The 27722-nt window shown below is 38.8% G+C and overlaps 2 protein-coding genes across 5 annotated transcripts; one reads left to right on the top strand and one right to left on the bottom strand.

Annotated features, from left to right (window-relative positions):
• Positions 1 to 3443: 3443 nt before the first annotated feature.
• Positions 3444 to 7559, top strand: LOC139141844 (uncharacterized). The gene is made up of 3 exons (XM_070711537.1): positions 3444 to 3985; positions 4570 to 4806; positions 5814 to 7559. Exons 1-3 carry the CDS (start codon positions 3585 to 3587, stop codon positions 5977 to 5979), a joined length of 804 nt encoding a protein of 267 aa, XP_070567638.1. The 5' UTR covers positions 3444 to 3584; the 3' UTR covers positions 5980 to 7559.
• Positions 7560 to 8481: 922 nt separating this feature from the next.
• LOC139141843 (uncharacterized) lies at positions 8482 to 20244 on the bottom strand. Of its 4 annotated transcripts, none has more exons than XM_070711532.1 (9): positions 19652 to 20239; positions 17147 to 17435; positions 16216 to 16498; positions 15002 to 15578; positions 14505 to 14691; positions 13100 to 13360; positions 11248 to 11419; positions 10339 to 10487; positions 8482 to 9380 (listed from the first exon to the last, which is right to left on the bottom strand). In XM_070711532.1, the coding sequence occupies exons 1-9, from the start codon at positions 20084 to 20086 to the stop codon at positions 9199 to 9201; spliced, it is 2535 nt and encodes an 844-aa protein (XP_070567633.1). In that variant the 5' UTR covers positions 20087 to 20239; the 3' UTR covers positions 8482 to 9198. The 4 variants fall into 4 exon arrangements, with proteins under 4 accessions (XP_070567633.1, XP_070567634.1, XP_070567637.1 ...); XM_070711533.1 differs by having other exon boundaries at positions 15002 to 15575; positions 19652 to 20238; XM_070711536.1 differs by lacking the exon at positions 19652 to 20239 and adding an exon at positions 18442 to 19618.
• Positions 20245 to 27722: the final 7478 nt, after the last annotated feature.

Genomic DNA, 27722 nt, shown 5'->3' with positions numbered 1-27722 from the left:
GTTAATATAGCGAGTTGTTGTGAAATCTGTCTTGTGTTAATATTATTACTCATCCGTGTTCAGTCATATCATTTCGAAAGCTTCGATCGGCAGTGCGCTGTGCAACGGCGAATGTTGGATGGGAAATGGACTATTCTGACGTTGGTGGTGCTTTACCAGATGTAAGCTAAAATAACGGCATTATTCAAGAAGTTCACGGCTTTTATTCCATAAACAAATACATCTAGATACTATTTTAGCATTTATTCTATCTACTAGCGAAAATGATACCAAAAATCACACATTTTTTCATGCCCGCAACCCGCAGCCCGCAGCCCGCAACCCGCAGCCCGCAGCCCGCAACCCGCAAAATAGCGCATCCGGTCCTGTGCACGGTCATGACAGTGATCCAACCGCTAGCTGGTGCAGGCCTACCGGTGCTGGGCAAACTTCGTTGTTGTACCTCCTGATTGCCAGGTAGGTCTGAATCCTCTTTCAAGTGAGATAACCCCCACTTAACAAGAAGACCTATGAAAGATCCTTCGCTTGACTTGATACCTGTACTCGGAATTCTCGTTTGCACCCCCAAACGGGGTAAACTTTGTAGTGAGTTGGATTCTCCACAGCCGAGTGTAGCGCGCCTTAACCCGGTTTGACACGGACGTTCATACAGACCACGGAACGGAACAGATGCAGAGATGCTTGTTGCTGCAGCGGGCATTGCTCTGCGAGCTGTAGATTTCTGTAATTTGGGTTGTTGTCTTTGTACTCCTGTCGGGCCTCTTGAAATGAAAGCTCTCGTCCTTGCTAGCGATATCGAAAACTAGAGCCCGGTCGTTGATAGTCTGTCTGTTGGCGTATATACATGCGGGTCATGCGTACGTCTAGCTCTATGGCTCGAGCGATAACAGTAGCCGAGCCCCATTCAACTGATTCAAGAAAATCATGAGCAAATGTGATCTCAATCCAGCGTGCAATTATTGTTCAATATTCAGCAGATATTTAACTTAGATTATATTAATTGACCTTTTATTGCGTGTTACATTTGGTTAGTTGGTATGCTTGTGACAGATCAGCCGCCATTTTAACAAGCGGCAATATCGCAAACATTACAATCAACCCGTAACATGTGCGGCGTTCTTGGATTTGTTTACAACAGAGGGGGACCCCCTCTGGAGGATGCGCAGCGCGACGACCACTGCGCTTTAATATTCACAACAGATACAAAGGTTATCTTGAAATGACAAAACGACGAGCTACAAAATATTGTCAGAACGGTATTAAATCATAATAAGACAAATCGCATAGATCTAGAAAAACATTACTTTGTACAATGAATTTTCTCAAAAATATCTTACCTTCAAGAAACCAATCAGAGAAACCACATAATATCAAAGCCACTATGGCTATCACATTGCGGAATCTCTCCAAGCATGTATTTTATACGACTTTTTGTGTAACATAGCCTTTCATTCTTTCGATTAAAAGTTAGTATTATAGAAATGCTTTTCATAAAACTTCGAAAAATTGTACAGGCGAAGACTGTGGTGCAATTCGTTTGATATTCCCAATCATAATTATCAAACTCCTTCCTCGATAACTTTTACGTCGTTCAGTGATGTATAATCATCTATTATTGGTGTTGGATCCAAACTTTGATAATCTTCTGTTATATGACTGTCATGACTATCAGGACTTATTTCGTCATACTGGTCAGAGTCCACGGGATCCTCGTCGATATGTGTCACGGATGTGGCGTCCAGTGTTTGATGAACATGGCTCATTTTAGCGTCTGTGCTATGACCTTGCATGCACTCTTTATGTACTAAATACTGGGTAAATGGAATTTGACCTTTTCTGCGAACGCCGATAAAACAATAGGCGATAACAGTGGTACCAAAGATTATAACTAAAGTCAATATTGTGACCATTGCACTAAGTACAGTAATGGTTGTGCCTGTACTGTCTTCACAAGGACAACTCAATATTTTGTCCGATGACATGGCTGTGCTGACCGAGCGCATATCCAGTCCATCTTCAGTTGATAAAGTATTCCAAGAGACCAGGAAAGGGGTTCGCTGGTAGCCAGGAATCTCACCTTCAGTCGGTGTACATGTTGTTGTGATAGAAGTCATTGATTGGATGTTGACATGCAAGGGACTTGCAGCAGTGCCCGTCCGATGCCATTCTCAGCATAACAAGTAACATTATACACACCATTATCCTGGCTCTCAAAGTTTCTCATTAGAATCCTCTTTCCGTCAGCACTAAAGAAAACGTTGTCATTCTGCTGACTAAACTTCTCCCCTGCTGTATTTGACCATACGTAGCGTGTCGCTGGAGGATTTGCACTGGTGATACACGTAAAAGTTACCACCTGCGTTTCTATGGTTACTGTGTATAATGATGGTGAAATCTGGACGATTGGTTTATACTGTACGTTGAACGGACCTAACTGACATGTTCTATTTGTGTTGTAACCAGGATGAAATCCGGTACAAATGAATGTTGCATTGTTTTGTTCCTTTGTTGGTGTCCATGAGAACGAGAGGACACGCTAGCCTTCGATGTCGTCAATGCCTGTGAAAGCACCAAATGTTTCTTTCGTATTTCCTTCCCTGTTAAAGTCGGTTGTCATGACAGGTACACCGGTAGGATCTGATCGACACTCTAGTTCGATTTGAGTTCCTGCAATGACGTCGAAAACATAATCGTCGGGATCAAAACCGATCGTACATCTTAAATATCCAGACTCTGGGGTTACAAAGACATCAAGACGAGCTGTACGGGATTCCAGGGGAGGAGTTGTCATCACCACACACTGGTAGAAGCCAGAGTCAATGTCAGCAGTGGCCGCAGATGTCATGATTTTCAGGTCGAATGATGTATACAATGCCTGAACAGACATGTCTACTGTATACCGATTGTTGTCAACGAAGTTTGAGTACACGATACCATCGTTGCTGATTAGTATACCGTTCTTGTACCATGCAACACTCTGTCCTGTCTGCAAGTTTTGAACAGCACAATGGAGAGTGACAGTTACCGAGTAACTGCTTCCATAAGGGAAAATCTGTGTGTGATTAGTTGGCTCCGCCGCAAAGAAAAGGTCGACTGCTTGCACACTAGTAGAATACAGGATACCCACAATGAAAAATGGTAGATTCACAGAAACTTTACCGTCCATCTTCAGAACAACCCTGCACTGAAAAAAAAGAAATGACATTCTCGTCGTTACCGGAAAGCAATTGTGGAGGAAACGTACGCTGGGATAGGGTACAAAAATGAATTTAATAAATTTTGTTTTTTGAAACAACAGATGTAATTATAGATCATGCGTTTTTAAACATTGATTTTTGGCTTACGAGAACCATTCGGTGCCCTGTAAATGCAAAACGTGAATTAATAAATAAGAGAATTAATAATAGATAGATAAATAAAAGAGCGAATATGTGTGTTTAAAGGGTAGATCTCGCCACATTTTGATACTATTTTGTCTCTATTGTGGTAAACATGCCAGTGACGCTCTTGCTGGTGTGGTTATAGAGAAAACAAACATATTTACATATAATGGGACCTCTGTGAAACATTTTTGTACGCACGTAATGGCGTATTTTGAGAAAAAAAGCGAAAAGTATTCACTTTCTCACTTTGAACCACTCGGCATTTCCGGAAATAGCCGAGCACGCCTCGTTTTCATTATCGTTGCCATGGTGTCACTATGTGACGTAGCTAGTAGAACGGAAATGTCGGCGCCGGCGGTACTGTTTGAAAGTGATGGCGGTAGTGGCGACGATGATGATTATGATGATGATCAGGTATCGTTTGTCAGTGAAGAAGACAACGATCAGTTTTCACAAGAGACCAGGGGTTTACAGCCATACAGGTTCGAGCCCACATCTGACAGTGTGCAAGGACAAAATTTGCTGGATCGTGAGGACGGGGAGGAGCCTCGAATTGATGACGACGATCGTGATCTGGCACAGCGGATGGGAAACACAAACTGGTAAATGTAAACTTATTACATGAATTATAAGATAGCGATACTTCGTATCGAGATCGGCTTCATGATAAACAATATTTACTGTTGTCCGTAAACAGGGTAAAGTATTTCACGATCACAATGAGTTGCCGCATTTCATTAGTTTCCGTATGTTGTCTCTCGCTGTGGTACTACAGCAATAGCCAGGCTTGGGTCTTGCTGCAGTTCCGTGGCCCACACTTTCCTCGACCAGTTGGTGTGTGGTCGGAAAGGTGGGCTTTCCGACCACACACCACAACTCGTCGAGCAAAGTGTGGGCCACGGAACTGCAGCAAGATACACTGCTACCTTTAACGTTGGTTCAAAAATGTTTGATTGTTTACTTGAATGATATTATTTTTGGTTAGGGCCACATGAACATGTACATAACCATACTGATGAACGTTATGTTGGATACCTGTAAGGCTCCTATATTATAAGTGTACTATAAACCATTGTCAACATAGAAATTCAAGTATTTGATGATGTAAATTGTTTCATCATGATATATTATCTGTTGTTTACGTGTTCAATATTTTCATATGAATCCTGGGTATATTATATTTCAGGTGTAGATGTTCATGTTGCAGTGTAACAGCCAAGGTTGCAACCAATCACTGCTGCCAAGAAAACGAAAGGGTATGGGAGAAAGTTTTGGAGTACAGAACAGAAACAGAAACAATTTGCTCCTGTATAACTCTCCATCCTGGGTTTGCAACTGTATGCCTTGATAGATGGGTACTTGAAACTGCCTACTACCAGTATAGACAGCTTTATGGTAAACTGAAGAACTATGAGCAAAATGAGTAAGTATGTGTAAATTTATATTTTTTTTATAAATTTGCTTATTCAACTAGCTGAATTTTAAAAAGCCGCCTAGTGGCCGACAGAGCTCTGCTATTACGTATTGCTTAGAAATTAAAAATCAGGTTTTGTGTGTCAATAAACTTCGTAACACTGACATATCTGCTTATGCTGATTTTAGGAAAACTGAACCCTATGCCTGGAAATGCATAATGATGAGCTCTTGTTTTAACTCTTCCATGAATATGCAAGTATAACCACAATTTGGAGAAACTGAAGTAATACCTAGGAACCTGCCAACTGAATCCTGAGTAATTTGGCCAAAAATTTCAACTAAGAAAAGTTCATCTCAATTTCTGCAGAATCCACTCAGGTTGTCCCTAGAAACCTACATAGCAACTTGTAAAGTATTCAGCAGTTCCAGAAGAAATGGTTTTTGACCAAAAATGGGAAAAATTGACCTCCCAAAATGAAATATTTCACCATGATTTGAGTGAACTTGACTTGGGTCATTTCAACGAACCTACATACAAAATTTTAAGGCAATTGGACAAGTAGTTTCTAAAAAGAAGATTGTTCATTTGTTAAATATCAAAATGGCAGAAATGTCCCCAAAATATAATCTTACACATATCAGTGCAATTTGTTTTATATCTTACTAATACTATCCCTAGGAACCTGCATATTAAATTTCAAAGTAATCTGGCGGGCAGTTTCAGAGAAAATGATTTTTGACTAAAATTGGAAAAAATTGCCCAAAAATACAAATTTCACCATGATTTGAATAAACTGATGTCACTAAAAGTGAGTTGCACACCAATATTGAAAGCAATCAGACCAGTGCTTTTATAGAAGACAATTGTCGACAGACATCAACTGACAATCTACCTATTTGATAATCTCAGTCTCACTGACAGCAGAGCTAAAAAACTTATGAAACCCATAGTTTTTATTACGTGTCATACATACAGTAAAATCTATTTTTTTCTGTTTTTATTTTTCCCCATAGGAAACACCGGTACATAGCCTACAGACAGTTTGTAAGGTGGTGTTGGGGGTGGCTAGGTCGGCATGTACGCGTTGCCCTTCCAGCTTGTGTGGTCTCTAAAATTAGAGAGAGTTTTCCATCACCAGATGGAACCTATAGAGGTTTTTGTTCCTGCCAGATGCGGTGATACACCCAGACTGGATTCGATGTTGCACCATGTGGAGAACATTTTCATGACTTTACCTACATTTTTTAAAAGTAGTGGACCATCAATTGACATAACTTACCTTGGTAGGAGAGAAGGGCCCATCATTTGACCAGAATAATTATATCTATAGTGTTATGAATAATAATTGAGTACCAATAAAACATTTTTTTCAATCAGTATATAAATTTCTCAGGGTTTAAAGGCCAGCGCCAGAACATACGGGTTTGCACAAATGTTTATTGGGAAATGATTTTGAATGGGCATGCATACTGGACTGAGCGTTTATGTAAAGGCTGTGTTTGAATCATGTTTCCCAGGCATGGTTTCTATTGTTCTGGAGCCGATTTCCTCTAAAATCTTCGTCACTTCCACCTGACCCATTCTTTCACCCACATGACTTGTCACATGACCCATTTCACCAAATTTGGTCAATAAGATGTAAATGAAAAATATTTGAATCACTTGGACTTGCTTTGAAATTACAATATCTTAAAAATCCTCTCGTCATTTAATTTCATAAAAAATCAAACAATTTTGAATAAACTAAACATCAAGAAAAATGTGAATAATGGGAGAAATGTTTCTTTGATCAACATAATGTGACCTTTTGGGTTCAAGGGTTATTTTGTCAATCTTAAGATTTTCGCCGAACAGTAATGTGCATGGGTGCATTCACTTCCTGCATAGGTTGGAATAAAGATAGATACTGTAATCTTGCTGCATGCAAATGTCAAAAATACACCATTTTTTGTAGAAATCAAAGCAAATACATCGTTTGATTGTGCTATTATCTCACTCGAGTGTCACTGTACTGGCAAAGATATAATAATGATATTCTGCTTTTACTAATACCTTTTAGTTTTTTGTCATTTGAAGAGCAACTAAGTGTTTTCATTATGATTGACTTCAAACTGAGAGACACTCATTTTGCCCAATCTAAGGCTTTTTCCCTGTGGATTGAGCCATCACTATTTACAGGACAAGCCATGGGATAGATTTGTAGAAGCTGGAAAATTTGCTAAATATTGTAGACTATTCCCTTGCTACAATGACAGTAGAATCAGTTTATGTTTTGAGTTACATCTGCAACTTTATACAAACAACCGTTTTAGGGTTTCTTGAACCTTCATTTAAACAGATACAGTCAAAGTATCGGTAACCAGGCTGTAAGGTCATGCAGAGGTCGTGAAATTGGTTCAGGGTACTTGTGTTATAAAAATTATTGGAACCTATTGTCTAAATTCTAAATAAAAATATAAATAGTGAAATAATTACTCTGTGACTGATTATTTTTATTATCTTGCTGGAAAAAAAGAAGTCATTTATTTCAATGCCTTACTGTCAAACAAGTCAGCATACAGTACAAAATACAACTTCACCTGTATTTTACAAAGGTATTATGATGTACAAGCGTACATTGCATACTTGTGTGCCTGGAATTTGTCCCTTTCTATAGGATTGCATCAAAGGGTAGATCTCGCCACATTTTGATACTATTTTGTCTCTATTGTGGTAAACATAGCAGTGACGCTCTTGCTGGTGTGGTTATAGAGAAAAACATATTTGCATATAATGGGACCTCTGTGAAACATTTTTTTCATGCACATAATGGCGTATTTTGAGAAAAAAGCAAAAAAGTATTCACTTTCTCACTTTGAACCACTCAGCATTTCAAGAAAATTGCCGAGCATGCCTCGTTCTCATTGTCGTTGCCATGGTGTCACTATGTGCACAGGTGCCTGGGTTGCCGGTGTACATGCATAGAGAGAGAGGGGTCTCTCTATGCATGTACACCGGCAACCCAGGCACCTGTGACTATGTGAGGAAGCTAGTAGAACTAAAATGTCGGCGGTACTGTAAGAATTGCTGGAAAAGCCGCTTCTACTATCATTTTCATGAAAATTCAAATAAAGCTCAGTTAAAAGAAATAAATAAGTGATCAAATAAAATTCTATGGTCACCGCCCTTAATTTTGAGATAAATTGCATTGAAATTTTGCCTATAGAAAATGAATTTGTGAAAAACTGCTGACTTGACGTTTTTTCCTCATAAATGTTAATATTCATGGTCTTTTATCTCACAAATGAGTGCAATGTTGACACCCACATTTTATTAAACATTTTGATAATACTTGCAAAAAGAATCCAAAAATCGACAATTTAGAAAAAAGACAATACTTTCATCTTTACTGCTCATATATCCTTAAATGTATATAGACTGAAATAGAATCACTAGTTTCCTGGACCATTTGCCTCATGACTATTTCACTGAACACATGTTAAAAATGATATCTTCTAACTTGCATAATGCCATTTGTTCAGCAACAACAAATGATATCGCAGTACTTTGACTTATTCTGTAAATATCAAATTCCAACAAACAAGCAAATCATCAAATGTAAGATGCGAGGGAGGTTAGTATTCTGTATTCATTATGCAAATTGTATCAATGAACATTGCTAAATATTAAAATTTGATGATAATGACAACTTTATCAATGGTGAACATTCAGGTACTTCAGATCATGCACAATATAAAGCAGATTACAGAAACTTATTGGAGACTGTTCATTCATCGGACTGACTGTTACAACTCTGAGACTGGAGCTTTGCTGTCCCAACTGAGATAAGTAGCATGTACACTTTGACAGTTTGTATTCTATCCCCGACTTAGTAACAAAATTGGGGGCTCGTCCCGGACAAGTCCCAAATCTTGTTAGGTGACAGAAAAACGAACAAAAGGTGAACTCAGCAGTTTCCGTATAAAATGAAATTTAGTACGAAAAAAAAAATAATTGCAGGCTTGAAGTTGCACAAAGTCCGCAGTATAAATCCAGCGTGGCAATGAAGGTCTTGAAAAGTCATGAAGTAGTAACACACAAGAGACATGATCCCGAGTTTCTCCAAGCCTGCTGTCCCAGTATTTATACTCATGTGGTTATATGAGAGCATATAAGAACAATCTAGAAGTTTTATTGACATGCTAATTACTGTTCTAAAATTATCTCTCTTACACAACTCATTAAATTTCCAGAACATTCCAAACATGACTAATTGAATTCAGGGTTGTAAGGTCGTTAAGGGCAGTGACCTTGAGAATGTTCTAGACTTATTAAACTCGGGTCATGATGAGTGTGGGGAAAAATGACCTACATAACAATAGTATCCACCCCTCCCCATTCCTTTTTTTAAAAATCTGTCTAAACTTGTGTGTTGAAGCGGCTCATAAATAAGTTAATTGCGTCTTCCTTGTCTGGATGCACCATTGAAGCTGAGAGGGGGCCAGGAATGTTTTCTCTCATCTGTTCGCTCAACCTCTTCATATTTCTGGGAGATGCTCCATAGTCATCAAACAGCGTTTTCATCAGTTTCTCAACATACACTGTGAAAAAATGTAGTGGTATAAGAAAGTGAGACTACCTGTAATGGACTTATAAAAATTTACCAGTAGTGGAAGCAATAATTATATCAAGATCCTGAATGTTATGGTGAGTATACTTACAAATATGATTTCTATGTGTTAAGTATATACATGTATTTATAAAAATCACATCAAGCATACTATGCTGAAACTGTATTTGGAGTGCTGTCATTGGTTGAGTAGTTTACTTTGAAAATACGAGAATCTGAAATGCATATGTTCAGATAGAAGTAGACCGCGGAAACTGAAGGATACAGAACAAATAAAGCAAAAGATAGACGCCATCAATCTACACCGGATTTTAATCCGATTGAATATCACATTTACTGTATATACAGTACATGCATTTAACAATACATGCAATACACTAATCTAAACTGTAATGCAGTACATTTGTTACCTTATGGGATGCATTAAGCTGTACTTGCTTACAATACAGTTGTCATTACGCGCAGTAGATTTACCAATACATGCAGTGTATATGATAATATATGTAGTATATTTACCATGATGTAACACAACTGTCACAACATGCAAGGCTATTACCTGTACATGTACAAGCAGTGCATTTAATATTCCATCCTGCTGGTACATGCATGACATATACTGGTGAATGCCTTGCATACTGTGACAAATGTATTGTTTGTACTGGTAAATGCATTTCATAGTGCATGTAATATTAATATAAATGCAATCCATGTAAAATTAGAATACAATGCATGTAATAGTAAATGCAATACTTGTATTGCTAGAATATTTGACATGTACTGGTGAATGCACTGCATGTAGAGGCAAATAAATGCCTGATATATGTTATATCTTACAAAAATGCATTCTACTATTCATATACATACATGAATGCATGCATATTTGTGTATTCAGGATGTGAGCTGGAAACAGGATTTAAAAGTTTTCTTACTGTATGTGGCTTTCGTTTTCACTGCACGTACAATATATCCTCCTTTTTTGTACTTTGGAAACACAATAGTATACTGAAACTGGCCTTCTTCATTCACCGCGTGGGGTCTATCATTGTTCTCATTATAATGAAGCCCAGCAAGGATCTGTCTGTTCAAGAAGATTATTTAAAATGTAATTTTAAACAAAAATTAAAACTCACACAGAATTCGGCATCACCTCAATTAAAAAATATGCAATCATGTATTCCAAGCAAAACAGAACAAAATTAAAGCTGAGTGACTTTCATATTTTTTTCACATTGTCTAGTAATGTGATGTAATGTGTGATATGGCTAGGTTTGGAGTGCCTATTGGTCACTATTGTGTTGACTTATGTTCCAAAAGGATTAAGGCACAAGCTGTGCATTCTGATATCTTTCTAAGTGGCAGAATGTTTATATTATTGTTCTCACAAAATAATGTGATGACCTGTACTTGTTTTAGCATGTTTGATGCATACTTTTCTGGTTTTACTTTCATATTTTTGGTTGCAACCATTAAATTATTTATATGTATATCAAATGCATTGTTCTGTGTATCACATCAGCATAATAACTGGCTGTTACACAAATCTACTAAAATCAACAAAAAAATCAAAAACAACAAAAACACACAGCTTCTCCCTTTGACCCTCTCACCACCATGGTTTGTTCCAAATCCAGTTTTCTATGGTAAAGTTGGATCTCTACACAGGGAACTGGGGTTGAAAGTGTTAAATCAAAGCTTATTCACATTTACAGTTTTTCCTAAAGTAGCATTTCAACCCATAATTCAATAGTCATCAGACATTTACAATTCCAGTTAATCATGTTTGACTGGATAAATATATGTTTCGCTGTATGGTCTCAATATACCTCCATCAAACGTACCTGCTCTGCATGCCTAAGTTGGAAAAGGATGTATGCTTTGGTGCAAAGTGCAACAGCAGGCTATGAAAAGCCTCAAGAGTAGATGTCTGATGATCTGGAGAGAGCTTGCTAATATCTTTCAGCAGGGCTTTTGATGTCAACAGACTTTCTAACTTGACTGCAGCTCTACTATCTGAAAGCAATATGAGATATACATGTATGATTTAGCTAGGTGTTGTTGCCATAGGTGTGTGTGTGTGTGTGTGGGGGGGGGGGTTCATGTCCCATTTAGGTTATAGTGATATGTTAACATTGCTTTGTATACCAACTGTGAGCTAAAACTTCATATTCATATATAATTGTAACAGTTACCAAGACATAGTGTCAAGGACTGGTTACTGTTCTTTGTCAACTATATTTAGGTTCAATCTCATCAATTTCCAAAATTAAATAATTTTTTATCAAAGATCCAATGTTTTTGACCCTCCCCAACAAACTCTTACATTTACCGGAAAAGCAGTTCATGGTGAACATTATTATTCCAACTTATATGACAAAACTGATGAAAAAAAACACCGCAATTATACGGTGTCGCTCAAATTTGATCAGAATTGGTACATACCAAAGATCAACAATATGTGTTATTTCTATCTGTTCAGTGCAGGAAAATTGTATGTTGTTGTTTATGACAATTTCTGCACAGTACAACCAGAAAAACAAGAAGAAATATTTAAACCAGAAAATTAAGAATGACAAAAGTAAATAAGGTCTGAAACTTTAGGTACTGAAGGTCAACTTTAGCAACATGCATAGCAGAGAATCTTTCAACCATGGATGTACAAAAAAAGACATCCATGGTTTCAGCAGATCTGTTAACATGTCACAGTTCATAATCAATGACACGAAATGACCAATTAGCTGTTTCAGTTACTGCTACCACTCCCAAACATAATAGTTACCCTGCATACAAATAGGTTAAAGGTCAAAATCCTCTTATTCAGATGTGTGGGCTGATTCAGTTCACTGCCACCACTCCTGCACATTTGCAGGATTTCCCTTTTTCTTACCTCATTTGCACATTTTTGACACAGACGTGTTCATTTGAACAAATTCACATCTCAACCCCTACATCTACCTGTACACCAAATACTGAGATGGTAGCTTTGGCGGTATTGGAGCCTTTGTGTGTGATGGACATACATCCGCACATACATACCCACAAATATACAGACATACAGACGCCACTGACTCATCATATAAGCTCTTTTTGGTATTTATATATAAAACCAAATATGAGCTAACAACACCGGTGATTTCATGAAAATAGTTGTAATTCAAATAAATAGCTTAAGACTATTGAGACTTATCAAGAGTATTTCAGATACAGGCATATGCATATACATGTATTTATAATTTATAATAATTTCATGATAATTATTACCTTGAAGTGCCTGTTTATTAGAATTATACCTATGGCATTGTATATTATAGGGTTATTCACAAAATACGGCCCTGTATGGACGAGGGCTCAGTGAGTGACGTATTGGACAAACCGAACGAAGGCGAGTCCAATACGTCACTCACTGAGCCCGAGTCCATACAGGGCCGTATTTTGTGTATAACCCTATTATTATACACCTCCCTCCATTAATCGTCCGTGTAAACTAATTCTATGGTAAATTTTGAGGGATGCGGCACGCCCTATATGATTGGAATGTGGGCGATTGTTGAAATAAAATTGCTACAAACCCCAAACAGGCGCGTCGTGCGTCTCCCGTATTCAGGACTCCGCGTACTATACAAAATACGGAAAGATATTGGACGGTCAAACTCCCATAGGTTACGGCAGTAGGTGTATAATAAAGATACTTACTTGGTTGAATCCATAACTTGTTTCTGTTTTCTCCTTCTAGAGGTCCATGGGCACAATCTGGAAAGAGCGGGTCAGGGTGATTTGTATGGACATTCTGCACATGTCCTACCAAGGAACACCATTTGGCCACGATCAGATCTCCCCTGTCATCTGGAGTAGAAACAGCAGACCAGTAAAGGTGGTTGACAATGGACTGTTTCCATGCTTTGATGTCTGAGCAATCTTTTTGGCTACCAAGTGAATCAATTTTTTTACCAATGCCTGTAAAAGATAAAAAATATACATATGAAGACATGAACTACTCTACAATACACCAATAAAGTTTGTTTCATATCAATTGTTTTCTATGAAACAATTGGACCTCATCACTAGAAATGAGTATGAAATGGTTTATTTATGATATTCTGCAGAACATCAAAAATATTTTGCTTCATCAGTCAGGGTAATATCCATATAGAGGATACTATGATTAACCAATCAGCGAACCTGCTGTCGCAACTTCATGAATAATTAACTGTGCAAACCTGGGCTCGTACATTGCAACAAGTTCGGAATTATTTTGAATTGATTTCACCCTTTCTTTTAGCAATGGGTAATTTTTAGATGTGGACGTTGCGCACAATGTTCAGTACGGTCAAGATGGTGACCGACTCAAGTGTATATTACATCGAAAACAACTTTGTTGGATGATTTCCTGGCCAGGTACTGCTCCTTGAAATCAGGATTTGACCCTTGTAAATTTACAGTAAGTTATTTGTTGCCAAATGTCCCCTATTTTTGGTCAAATTTCACTTTAACCTTGTATGGCGAATGTTTCAAGCTTTGCAAAGATGGGTCAACTGTTTTAGTCGGTCATCGGAGCACGATGGAGCACGAGTTTTTCGATCACCATGCATTTCCCGGTACAATTGACCCTTCGCTCAGAAAAACGTGCGCCGGATCAATCACCGAGAAATTAACCAAAAGCTTGAAAAGAGAACGAAAAACGTCCAATAACTCTTTGTTGAACATGGTCAAGGCGGTGTTTTAATCATCGGTGTTTTAAAACGGTAGAACGTCGTGAATCGACTCGGGCTGAGCCACTTCCGGGTATAGAATAGTCACACTCGATCTGTCAGGTCAGATTGCGATCTGAGCGCAACATTTCAAAGTGAACCAACATAACCTTTGACCCTTGTTACATATACAGTACGTGATTGGTTCTTGCCTTAACCTCATTACATATACGGTACGCCATTGGCTCTTCCCAACTATCCTCTGATCAGTACCCGGACTGTTCACTATTAACTTATTTCTATGAGTGGTAATCTCTCTCTAACAATAATAGAACAGTCCTTTGGCTCCAAATATGAATAGATTTCATTTGACAAAGCCTAATGTCAACTACAAAAATGGCAATTCTTACCTTTAGCTACATGCCACACATCATAATAATGTTTTGTATCAGGCAGTTCATCCCTGATCCACTTCGCATTTTGACGGTGCCTGTCACTGATGATTGTTGAAACTTCCAGGCCGGACTCAATAAGAAAGGCAATTGTCCGTTTCAACCCTTCATGCTCGCACCATGCACTATTTGGTACTTCATTACTCTGAAACGCCACCAATGACAAAAATTTAGTGACAAAAACATTGTGATGAAATTTTATTTGAATTTAGGCATTCAAGAATAACAATTTATCAATTATGTATCATCTCAGACACAGAATACAATTGGCAAAAACCTGCACAATAAAGGGGAAATCAGCATAACTATTGTTGTAATACATCTAGCATTCTAAGTGCCTACACATTGATTATTTACATTTACAGCTCATTGACCTGGAACCCTTGAGTGATATGTAAAAACCAGTCATTACAGTATTATTGACAAAAACTAAGATCTAAGAAAAAAATACTAACCTGTACAAGCTGTATATCCAGCACTTTGTTTAGTCTTTGTTCAATCACACTGTAGGAGCCATATTTTGCGCAATGACCAGGGCTGTCAGATCGACCATCACCTGCTAAAATCAAACCACCATCCATGTTGCTGAGTTGGTTGATCATAGTTGCCTGTTCATCGTTCCATACTTTGATTATGGTTGGTTGAAGATAATATTTCTGGTGGCGAAAAAACGTACTCTTTCCAATGCATGACATATTCATGAAATCAAAGAGTCTTAAACATTGTGTAACCATGCATCCAGAAAACAGTATTGCACCAGACAATAAAAGATTCCCAGCTGGCATCTTCCCCAAATATGGCTGACTTGTCCAACTGCGAACATGTCCACATTTATGGCACTTTTGATGAACATGAATCAAGCTACCGACCCTCTTTCTGATGTCACCATTGGTTGGTCCACTGCACTTGGCACATTGTGCAAAGAGTTCAAGTAACTGTTCTTTGAATACTAAAAAAGTATCGTCCTTGTATGGAGGTGTCACATTGCCAGGTGGTGGTGGTTGATCACCACTGATGGAGAATGTTTTACTGCTGAGTAGTAAAATTTATTATGACAAAAATACTATCTGGTTTGAACATTTTTTTTTCACAATAACGATTCCAATATATGCGTATTGTGACCCAGATAGTAATATCGCTAAGTCAAGTTTCTCATTGGTGTCTGCTAGTTGAATTCACCTACACTAGCTGTATCTTCATAGCTCTGTCACACTAGAAGATTCACAAATATTTGATACACTGATTTAGTTGGCAGCAAACAAGACCACCAGACATTGTCAATGCAAGTCAATATTAGGGTGATACTAACAACAATATTGACTCTACCACAAGGGATCTTTTAGGAACCGAAAATGACACCATAACCAAAAATACCGTCAATTAAATGGAGACGCTCACATCTTTTGCAGAATGGATTTTAATATATTTCAGAAAACAACTTGTAGTTACAAAATCAAAATACTTCTACTGATATTGGAGCAATCTCTTTGAACAGTAGTTTTGTTACTTATATTAACTACTGTATTCTGTTCAACTACATATAACTGGATGATATGCCAGTATTTTGCAATTTTTGTGAAATGAACATTGATGATATACAGAATTAAAATGCTACAGACTAAAAAGAAATCATGGATAGTATCCAAAAATATGAAGCTGCAAAAATCACCTTGGTTTTGTAGGTACAAATTCATCATCACTGTAACTTTGCCAGTCAACCTCATCACCATCACTTTCATCGCTATTGTTGTCATAATCATCATCATCATCATCATCATCATCATCATCACCACCATCATCATCATCATAATCCCCTTCTCCCTCTTCTCGGTCACCACACACACTAACAATTTCAGCACATGTATGTGACTGCACACTGCTACCCTGCTCAACAGCATCACTGATGTTACACTGGATACCAACATGACAGACTTGTGGTTTAACTGTAATCCCTAAAGAAGAAACATGCTTTGTTACTCATAATTTTCCCAAATAAATATATATAGTTTTATATGTGCTTCACATTGTTGTTATTATGTGGAACCAAAGAAATTATTCAAATGACTATCTTTGATGATACAAATTAAGATGAATTATAGGTAAAATAACATACTGTGAAACAGAACACATTTATACTCAAGTGTTTGAAACTTTTGACAGGGCACAATACACAGGTTTACCTCACAGACACAGTGTCAACATAATGTACACCATGGTAATAAATAGCTAGCTTGTATCTTACACTATCAACGTAACATAAGTACAATAAACATTTTTACTGTTTTAACAAAAAATGTATAGTCCAGACCAGAATTCAATTGTAAACTTGGAAAGTGAAGGACTGGAAAGGTATGTTGATGAGAGCATCCTCTGTGCAGAGAATGCACTTGTCCAGGGACCTTCAAGTCTAGGAAGATAAATGTTACATATACACAGGGCATAGTAAAATGTACTTGGAATTTTAGCATGCAAAAGGAAGTAGAACACAAATGTGCACATATGCATACATGGAAATTTGAAAATTAAAAGTAAAACAAAACCATCAAATATCAAGTCATATATATGTATCACAACATACAGCTGTCACTATTTCTACCCACCTTTGCTCCGTCTTTTATTTCTCGTTCTTATTTGAGTTCCTGTCGTCCCAGTCACTTTCTCTTTTACATATGGCATGGTTGATGTTGGTTCATTGGTTACAGCATCTGGTTCAGCTAACAGGGTACATGCACGTTTTCTGACTGGTAAAGGTGATATTGGGTGGACCGGTATGGAAAACTTTTCAGGTAACAAAGGTACCATCTCGTCCAATGTATCCTCATCCAGTACATTCGGCCCAGCTAGTGGTGGTGCTGCAGCAGATTGTTCATCTTCATTATCTTTCAGCATCTACAAAGGAAAAATTCAACAACAGGTTATTCTAAACATTGCTTTCATGAAATAAATTGCTCCCAAGAGTTGCTTTTGGCCCCATGCACCCATTTGATTACTAGTACACTGTACTACAGTACTTTATAAACGCAAAAAAAACTTTAAAAATGAGTATCTGTAAGGCTGCCATTGTGTACATAACAACTATGCAAAGGTGGTCATACCACACCTACCTTTCCTTCATAATACTTACTAGTATTATATAACACGGTCAACTTAAACGGTGTGTATGAGCTATTTCGGTTGGTGCATTTGTGTACAATTGCATAATTTCCTTCAATTAATGTGCTGCAGTCCACCCACCTCAATATTGTGATGCACCTATCAGTTGTTTCCACCAGGAGGGGAATGCGGGCTGAAAAGGGGAATTTCACATTTTTAATTTTTGGCATGTCAAAGTCCCCAACCATGGTCAACAAATACCTGTCAAATTACCCCACACACAGTGAGGGGAAAATTTGGGCAAATAATCTTCAAATGTCACAAAATAGAAAGTAAAAAAGAAAAGACCATTTTCCAGCATTGTCAAATTGTCCCTATCCCAGGCACAGCATGGCGATCAAATTCCCCAGTCTTGGGATATGTTGAGTGGTCAAATTCCTGTTTTGCACCGCACTCCCTCGCCTGGGGGAAACACTGATAGGTGCATGATGGATTGGACCATGCAATTGGACAGAACACACAGCATCGTTCACAAGGCTTATGTATACTACGCACTGACAAAATCTGCAAAATGCAACGATTAACAGGGACAAGCACATAGGGGACACACCGATTGTCACTGCCTTGCCACCTCGGAGTCGAAGCACAGGCACCGCCGTAGTCGACTGCGCTATTACCAGTAGTAGAAGTTTATATTACACCATGGAGGCCCGGAGGTAGCAGAGACACTGAGTCAACTACAGCCGTGCCTGTGACTCGATGTATTACATAGTCCAACCACGACTGATATTCCACAACTGACCTTTTTTGTTCTGGAATTTCAAGTTTGGATCCATCCTGTAAGTATTTCCGACATAGCTACGGAATTTCGGAAATCCTAGCTACCTCCCGACTCCCGGGATATGAAGGCAGAAAATGCAAGTGCAATTTCTAGCGTGCCACGGTTGTGACACATGTGTGAGAACGCCGTGAGATGTTCGTCTACTTCTGCATGCTTCTCGTAATACAGGGCGAGGCAAGTGTCGTAGCTTGGTAGGCATTTTGAAAGGTAGATTATCAATAGACAATCGGGCCCGTAAAACGGCCCTTGGCAAATACGAATGGACAAATTTAGCTCACAAACGTAAATGCTTCCTCCATGTTCCAGAAAACGAGTACAAAGTTCAATATTAGCATATCACGTGGTTAGATGGCCGGGGTCATCGCTAGCGCTCGACGGTAAACTACCCGCTGACAATATTTATCGCCGCATTTACTGCAAACTGTAACAGATGAAGTATGTTTTTGGAGCGAATCATTTATGGATCAGATTCCTCGCCATTTTCTGGCATTGTTGTTGTTACACAGACATACAAAATGCACTATCAACAAACAAGAGTTGAGGTGTGGCCGCACCAGACGAAATCGAAAGCGTCGAGTCGGCACTCGCGAAGAGAAAAAAATCACAATGTACACGATTGACAAACTATCACTTTGAGAAAATAATCATTGATGAGGATATGGTCATACGTTTAAATGGGGCTGTACATTATTTCAAAAATAACTCGCCAACCATCTATATTTTGTCAGTTTTCCGTACAAGTTCGACGCCAAGATGCATGTGCAACCATGGCATCGTTACGCGTAAGATGCTAATTCGGTTGAATATGCAGTTGATACACAAGTCGCCCTGGAAAGTTATTCACCCCCGTGCGTAAAATTTAATGTACATATGTCACTACGCATTTTTTTCCTTTTGGACAAACTTAATATATAGCTGATCATGTATTTTTACTATATACAATACTAACAGCCTTCACAAATAGTGTCGTCCGATTTCGATTTGGTAGCGTCGGGACACCTTTTAGTCTTTACGTCACTACCGTCACCATCGCATGCGAAGAAAAGGTCGCTCGAAATTCACTCGGAAAAATACAACGTTTTTGACATTCGTCATAAGTATATGCATTTATAAATCAGTTGTTTGAGTTTCATTCCCATCGAACTAGATCATTCTGTAAAAATATACTTACCCTTGATACAAACAATTTTCTCACGGCTGGCCTAGAAGAAATTGATCCAGTGGCAGTGGTGCTAGTGGTATTAGGCAATGCTGATCGCGGTGGTAATGGCTGTGGTTGTTTCCTTTTTTTGACTGGTGGAAGATCACAATCACTGCATGTAGCCTGCGAGATCGACTTTATAGACGGCACAACGCCGGGTTTTAAATCTAACCGGGATTTATACCCGGCTTTCCATTGTGCATGTCCGTCAAAGTCATCTGGTACCCGAAAATGGGCACCACATATGACGTTACCAGTATTGCCGGTTTTCCAGTCTTTTCTTGTGAGTTTCACGAACTTGTCCCATTTAAGTCGAAGTAACCGATTAGTGGGAAAGGTATGGAAGCTGTATCGCCCTTCAAGACTGCTATTACTGCAGCCACCCACGACACATCTCTTCACCATCTTGACAATGATAGCAGAAAGCAGCAGACGATAACGTACGTGCAGAAGACGCGCAACAGGTGCTTTTGTATTCTACGAATGACGTCATGCTTTGTTGCTAAGGCGCGAAATCCGGAAAAACACGAACGGGCGCACAACTCAAACGTACACAAAAAATGACTTCCAAACTTAATTACAGACGCATATTTATAAAGGTGGTATGTTTAATAAATAATAAAAAGGTGGCAAAACTATCTAACGTGATCCATTTTAAGTAAAACAGAGATAAATTTACGCAAAACCTTGCCTTTAATGTTCATAAATCTTTTTTTTCTCTGTTTTTTTGCTTTACCTTTTCTATGATTGGTCGCTTTATTCGAGACAATATTATTATATTGAGATGAAATATCGGTCTTTCTATTTACTATAGTAATAAATGATTTATTGCTTTCAGAGCAACTTGACTACGCATCAACCAGTCAGCAATAATTAATGTGACTATGTTGGTACTGAATATCAAGGTACACTACAACAATGGACTTCTTTCTGTCCGATGATAATTGTACGATGTCTAAGAAGAGTGTTATAAGTTTACATGAATTAATTCAAGTTAAAGGTATACAGTCACCTGTAATCTAAATATGCCCTTATATGGTCAAAGGGGCGTTCCTTGGTATTCAAAATGCCCATATGAGGGCGCTGTTTTTAAAAAGCGGCCACCCACTTAAAATCTGTGATTGGTGAGATTTTCTCTTTCCATGGTAACTGTGGCAAAATTGGAACAGGTGACTGTATACCTCCTTAAGTGTAAAGTAACAATGACTATATTACACGTTCAAGTAACTCTAGATAGAGGAATTGTGCTTAGAGGTATTACCCGGCAATCACGGGACACAATGACCCATCCTTGGAGCGCGGTAAATTTAGAGCGAACGTTTGTGTCATCGGTCAACTAGGGTCAAACTGCCGTCACCGACGAATGTTATCTCCAACCATCGTTAACACTGACTGCATTGAAATCATTATGTCTCTTGGTACAGCTTCTCCGGTCTGATAGTTATGCATCAACTCAGGAAACGTTGTTTTATCTCGAACTGATAAAATACTGAGGTCTGTCCTCGGCATAGTATGTTTTTTAACACAGAGTTCTCACGGAACGTTGTGCCCACGACAGTTGTTGCTATATTTTTGATTTTGATTTACATATAGCTGTATCTTCATCAAAAATCAGTAGCAAAATGCACAAAATTGACCCAGTCCTCTGAGTTACGTCTCTTCCCATTGTTTTCGCCATTTTTGCTGTTCTTTGTGAAGCAAAGGGCTGAACGAGAGCGAGTACAATGCAAAGCCTTATATCACACACACAATAGCAGAGATCAGAGAACGTTAACGGCATCATTGGTGAATTGGACTGTGATTTCTTTCAGGGATCATGACCTGACCTCAAAGTATTGATATCGTGTTTACCTCAGCTACTAGTGCCGCTATACGTGTACGATTTCACCAAAATTGTGGTGGTTTACTTTCCAAACACGGTGTAATCTACAAAGGATTAGACTTACATGATTTGATAGACATTTAAAAACACATGTAAACAAACAAACAAACAAACAAACAAATAAACAATAAAAGAATATGGAGAAGTCGGGATATTTGCGAACTGCGGATATTTACCCACTGCGTGTTTTACGATTGGTTCGTTTGAGTTGACTGTTGTGACGCTTGACAATAAGGTGTCGACCACAACAACAGCAAACACAAAAGAAGCCAACAGACGGCCAAAGGGCTAACATTTTTAGCTGGCTTAGATGCGTGCTATAACTGTATGCTAAACTGTGTACACTGAAAGTATTTGTGCTGAAGTGCGTCGTCTCAAAGTTGTTGCCGTACTGTCGGCCGAGTTTTCACTACTCATCGCCAAATGAAGCAATGGGTGCTAAAGTAGCTATGGTGGTGGGGTTAAAATCGTAAAAGTCAAAACCAGCCCGTAAAAGGCAGGAATCCCGTCTGAAAACACCACAGCTATGGACCCACTAGGTACTAAAGTATCACCTCAAGTCAGGAGCTTACAATCAACCATCATTGATCTTATACTTTTATCCATGAAGGTTTTGGTCTTGTCATCATCGCACTTCGATCCGACGTCCTCACCATCACGTGACTGCAAAAATCTGTCTCCACTTCATTTTCAATTCATTGATTTACAATAACTACATGATATGTTTTTAATTATCTTAAAGTTTAATTTTCGTTAGAAAGAAAGTACTGTCCTGAAACAAACAACTACTTCCGTTCTAATGTTGTCGTTATACTGTGACTGTTATCATATCATCTGATAATGTAGAGATTTCATGAATACGCGGGATAAGAATTTTAAATTTCGCTAAGATAACACAAATCATGTGATCTTTACATTTTGTCAGTGTATTGTTCAATCGACTTATTTGCATCTAGGTTGATTTTTTTCAACATAACAGGACTTCAAAGAAAGCAATGGTGAACAATGGTAAACCCACCCTCAAATTTGATAATAACATACCTGTACACTTTTCTAAATGCGCAAATATCTATTAAATCATAAACTACTCTATCAAAAAAGTCTCAGTATCGAGAGAAGTTCTCCTGATCATGAGGTCATCAAGTTTTCTCCCAATGGGAAGATTGTCTCCCGATGGGGAGATAATCCCCTTTTGCTCTAGTGTGCCTTGCTGTCTAGGCGTGTTAAAATAAGATACAAATTCTAAAGACGACAGATCAAAAAAGATTTTTTTTTAAATTCAGGAGCACATTAACCTGTGTTCTATTCCGCTCTGCGCCTATACGGCCAATGGACGTGTGTACATATGACTCAGAACCAGGTTGGGCATAGCGCAATCCGCACGGTCAAACCCCACCAGGGCTACAATCATTACAGCTAATCTATGCCCAGCGGGGCAGTCCGCGTTGGCCGATAGGCAGGTTAATTCCGATGATGTCTTGATTGTTGAGGCACTTCAGGACATCGGTTGATGGGATGCCTTGTGTACTTATCACGTCGTGTGTATCCTCCGTTGGGCCTACTGTTTCGCACTATTCGTGAAAACTTTGTACAGCTTGTCGGCCATTGTTGCTATTCGGTGGCGGGAACAATAGCTTTGTAGACGAAGGCTATCCACATGCGGACGCTAAAGGTCGAAGCCAATTGTGGTTAAAGGGTGAGTCCTGCCACATTTTGAGACTTTTTCGTTTGACTTGGGGCATATACTATAGTTCTGGTTGTCAATGAAATTGGTATTAATAAAACAAACATTTACACACAAACTGAAGCTTATTTGAGCGGTTTTTAGACGGTTGTATTATGTTATTTCGACGAAAACACGGGAAAAGTTGCACTTTTCGATTTCCATCATGGCGACATTTTCCGGAAATTGCCGAGCTCGCCCCGTTTTGGCGTAAGTAGCTGTGACGTCAGTAATAGAATGGGTGATGGTGACTTCGTGCATTGACTATGGAGATAGTGATAATTTCATGAGTGAAAGCAGTGCAACTGAGAATGTCATCGTCACAGAAGATATGACAAAGCTGTTCAGAATTTACAGGCCTGCAAATTTAACAGTCGGAACCTTAACTTAAACGAGAACAAAAGCGGAACTCTTGTTGACCGTCGCGTCAGTGACAAGCCCACCGTGACCACAGTCAAACACACCAGTGCACTACACCGTACACACAACCGCAAGCTAACAAAATATAAATATGTCTGGAGTTGCCATCCAACCTTATTATTACTTCTCAACACAAATTGCCTCGTTCAAAATCTGTATATAAAAATTTGAATTACACCATGACGCTTGTAGATAAACGTAGTAGAGATCAAGTTGAAAATTGTCCACCGTTTAAACACACATCTTTCCTATCATTCAACAGCTGGAAGTGGAACAGGCTGAGGGTCATGTTAGCATAAACACTGAAGGTAGTATTCTCGCCGCAAAATCTTCAGTTTGGCGTTATAAAACCTCACATGAACATTGGCACTTTTAAAAATATGTGACCGTAAAGACATGTCTAGCCAAATTCTCGGGAAGAGATACATTAAAATTGACATGATGTAAATATCGGGCACACTGGCACCCGAGGCCGGGCCGGGCGGCTCAGCCGGCCATTTCTGTGACGGAGTGATCAGCTAAGCTTCCGCAGTTTTTTTTCTTGATTAAGTGTCAGCGATATAAATCACAGTGTTCATCGTTTCATGACTGCAAAATTCTCAAAGAAGCTAAAATATTTTAGGGGAGACTTAGTCGAGCAGAAGGGAACAGATGACGACAACGCGACTGCTTCGTCAACAGTATAAACTTCTTTGCTACACGTTGTGTCACTGTTACTGGCAGCGCCGTGCTGTTTTATACACAACCTATCGTTCAGTCTCGCAAAGAGTCAGTCAATCAATACGTAAACTTTTTAGGAATATAAAATTAGATATCTCCTAACGTTACTAATTATAGAGTCACACATGCATGGGATCTAGTACTTGCATTCATTTATTTATTTACAATCACTTTCGTAAAGCATCTGAATCGGCGATCAGTCTTGGGGGATGTAAACACGGCCATACTTCTCCGTGGCCCCCGCATCCTTGACATGTTTTGGGCAACCTGTCGCAGTCTTGCTGCTGTTCTCGCTCTTGTCCACAGTTGATGATGATACACGCGAAGCTTTCTGGTGACAATGGTCGTACTGGTATGGCATTGCGATTACATAATCGATGTAGTAACTCCAGGAATTGTAAAGTCTATCTTACCGTACATCTGGCTTCCGAACCGTGTTTATTCTAAGTCACGGCACTCGAAAATGTGCACCGCAGAAAACGCTTGTCTGAATGCCTCTTTTCCGACCCTTTCTTGTAATTTTGTCAAATGCGGCTAATACATCATCCTAAAATGCAATAAACTGACAATGGCTGCAGTTACTTCAGCCACCAAAGGCGTAACTTCTCACCATGTCGAAGCCACAGCGGTAAGGGGAGAACCATTTGATTTTTTGGGGGGGTATGGAGGAAATGGGTATGGGAGCAAATTTTTTTTTCCTGTCACAGTGACAGCAATTTTTTTTTCTACTGTCAGAGCTGCATCAATTTTTTTTTCAAATGGAGTAGCAATGCAAATTTTTTTTCTTTGTCATCAAGTTTGTGATGCGTTGTATATAAGGGAGCCGTCATTATTTACGGCCTGAAACTCAGAAACTTCAAGTGACACCCCCCCCAACCATGATGAATTTGAGTAACTCCCCTCTCTAACTCTGAAATTGTGACTGATCCCCCCCACTTAGAAAAGTTAAATACAAATAGATGTATTTGTAAAATTTACAAAATACAGCAATATAACAGTAAAGACCTTTGAAATCCTGATGTACTCTGCTAGACTATCATCAGTTATCTCATGATGGTTCAAAAAAGGTGAACCCAAGTCACAATAAAATAAAGATATAAAAGCTCACGCAGTATCTAACCATATAGTATATTGTTTAATTTGGATGGGTATTATGACAAGGTTTTCACTAGGATATCTGACCGGGCAGAATTTGAAAGTACAGGGGGAGAACACGTGAGAGGCTTAGGGGGAAAGTGTCACAGGGGCTTTCCCCTATCTTTCATGGAAAGTTTAAGATATTGATGTGTGCAATGGTGCAGTCTGGTGTGATCTGAGAGGTGTTTTTTAATTTTTTTTACTAAGTGAAACTGTTAGAACACCCCAAGGGGGAGAGCACGAGAGGGGGTTTCCCCCTCTCGTATTGGAAATTTTGGAAATTGATGTGTTTAATGGTGCAATCTGAGAGGAATTTCAGGTTATTTTGCATTTGGTAAAACTGTTTGAAAATGACATTGAACACTGCAATATTTTTACATTTTATGCATGATCAGTGTTTGTGTCACAATATTCAACAACCAAACAATGACAATACAATTTGTGAAAAAGAGTTCTGTTTGCCAGAGACTGAAGATAAATAAATATACAGGAACCGAAAATTTGTGACCTTCTTGTGTCATTTCTCCAGCTGCCAGCTTCTAATGAAAAGCATGAATATGGTATGTTTAACTGTCAAAATGGTCATTGAAGTGAGGTAAATGAAAACATGTCTCTGTGATAATAAAGGATGAATTCACAACAGTTCAGTTTTGTCCTAGATCCTGTGAAAATTTTGAGAAATTGATGTGCGCCACGGTGCAGTGTAGTGCAATTTTAAATTTGTCTTTTACCAGTAACACTGTTAGAAGAGCCAAGGGGGGGAGAGCACGAGAGGGGGTGCCCCCCTCTCGCATTGAAAATTTTGAGAAATGGATGTGTGCAATGGTGCAATCTGAGATGTGTTTCAATTTATTTCGCCAAAATAAATTGAGTAACCCGTCCCCTTTCTTCCTCTCCACATTTTGAGTAACGCCCCCTGAAGTTTTCAATTTTTTTAGTGACCCTCTCCCTTATATTTCATTACATTTGTTGTTCCTCAATTTTTCATTGTCAACTTGTACATCTTCCTAACATATTTATATTGAGAGAATACTATATTGATTTTAACACTAGTTTATTGACTCCTGTCTTGTGTTTTAAAATTTTCACAATTTACAGAAGTCAAAAAGTCCCCTTTAGATAGTGCCTATGCCATTGAGATATTGCAACAGAAATCCTGAAATATGATTTCTGGGTCAGGAAAGGGAAGGAAAACATTGAGTGCACTGAGGTGTAAGTAGACCTATGTAGTGCATGCTTATATCTTAAGTGCTGGGAAAAAAACATAAGAATTGCTTGTGGTAAAAACATTTGCGCCGCCTATGGCGGCGCGCCGGCAAAGAATACATGAGAATAGGGTTTCCAAATTTTGCTAATTTCTGGTGCATTGTGACAATTTTTTTTTTCACTTCTGTCTGTTATGACAATTTTTTTTTTCTCAGGCCATGGCAGGATCAATTTTTTTTTCTTCTATCTCACCTGGCGACAAATTTTTTTCTCAAAATCCTCCATACCCCCCCAGAAATCAAATGGTTCTCCCCTAAGCATTCGCTATGGCCGAGGTGAACACACTCACTCGTACATTCTATTAGTTACGTCATTTCCGGTGGCAATGCCCGCGAATTCCGAAACGACCCGAATGGCAGCTAACTTCAAAGTCGCACAACATATTGCATTTTAATAATATTTCACCGCGTCGTTTCCTTGGGGTGATGCATTTATTTGATAAAGTGGGAATGGCAAAATCATATAGCATGGCTCATTTTAAGCAAATTAACTTTGAATTTATGCGGGACATACACTTTAACTGTTAGGTACAAGTATTATTGTTCACATAAATATTCCCTAAGAAGATAGATCTCGATGGTCCACCAGCCTCAAAGGTGCAAGCAGTGTTGCCTGGATACTGGGATAGTCCCTCGAAGGCCGAACCTCGGTAGTCGCTAAGGGACTTTGCAATAGACCATGTTCCGAACCGCGCGAGACATTCTGAGATATTGCGAGAATATGTGGTTCGCAGTGGACGTGTTCTCGCAACACAGGACAAACTGCGTAAAACAGGACAAGTCGCTAATTACGTTAAACACTGCATAAAATATATGAAGTTGCGATCTTTGCTCAGTTCTGCACTTTTTCTAGTTCCATACAAAGTTTGACTTGTATTACTGAGCTGGAAACCT

This window comes from Ptychodera flava, chromosome 10 (genome assembly GCF_041260155.1).
Source record: "Ptychodera flava strain L36383 chromosome 10, AS_Pfla_20210202, whole genome shotgun sequence".
Classification (NCBI taxonomy): Eukaryota; Metazoa; Hemichordata; class Enteropneusta; family Ptychoderidae; genus Ptychodera; species Ptychodera flava.
The sequence above is the reverse complement of the archived record's forward strand: the minus strand, read 5'-3'. Positions and strand labels throughout refer to the sequence as shown.

Bases quoted from the DNA above. Each gene is read 5' to 3' on its own strand.
- LOC139141844 (XM_070711537.1), top strand. From the start codon at position 3,585: ATGGCGTATTTTGAGAAAAAAAGCGAAAAGTATTCACTTTCTCACTTT. The intron at 3,986-4,569 runs GTAAATGTAAAC...ATTATATTTCAG, and splicing joins CGGATGGGAAACACAAACTG to GTGTAGATGTTCATGTTGCA. The intron at 4,807-5,813 runs GTAAGTATGTGT...TTTTCCCCATAG, and splicing joins AAGAACTATGAGCAAAATGA to GAAACACCGGTACATAGCCT.
- LOC139141843 (XM_070711532.1), bottom strand. From the start codon at position 20,086: ATGGTGAAGAGATGTGTCGTGGGTGGCTGCAGTAATAGCAGTCTTGAA. The intron at 17,436-19,651 runs GTAAGTATATTT...TTTCCTTTGTAG, and splicing joins GAAAATTGTTTGTATCAAGG to ATGCTGAAAGATAATGAAGA. The intron at 10,488-11,247 runs GTACGTTTGATG...CTTCTTGAACAG, and splicing joins AACTTAGGCATGCAGAGCAG to ACAGATCCTTGCTGGGCTTC.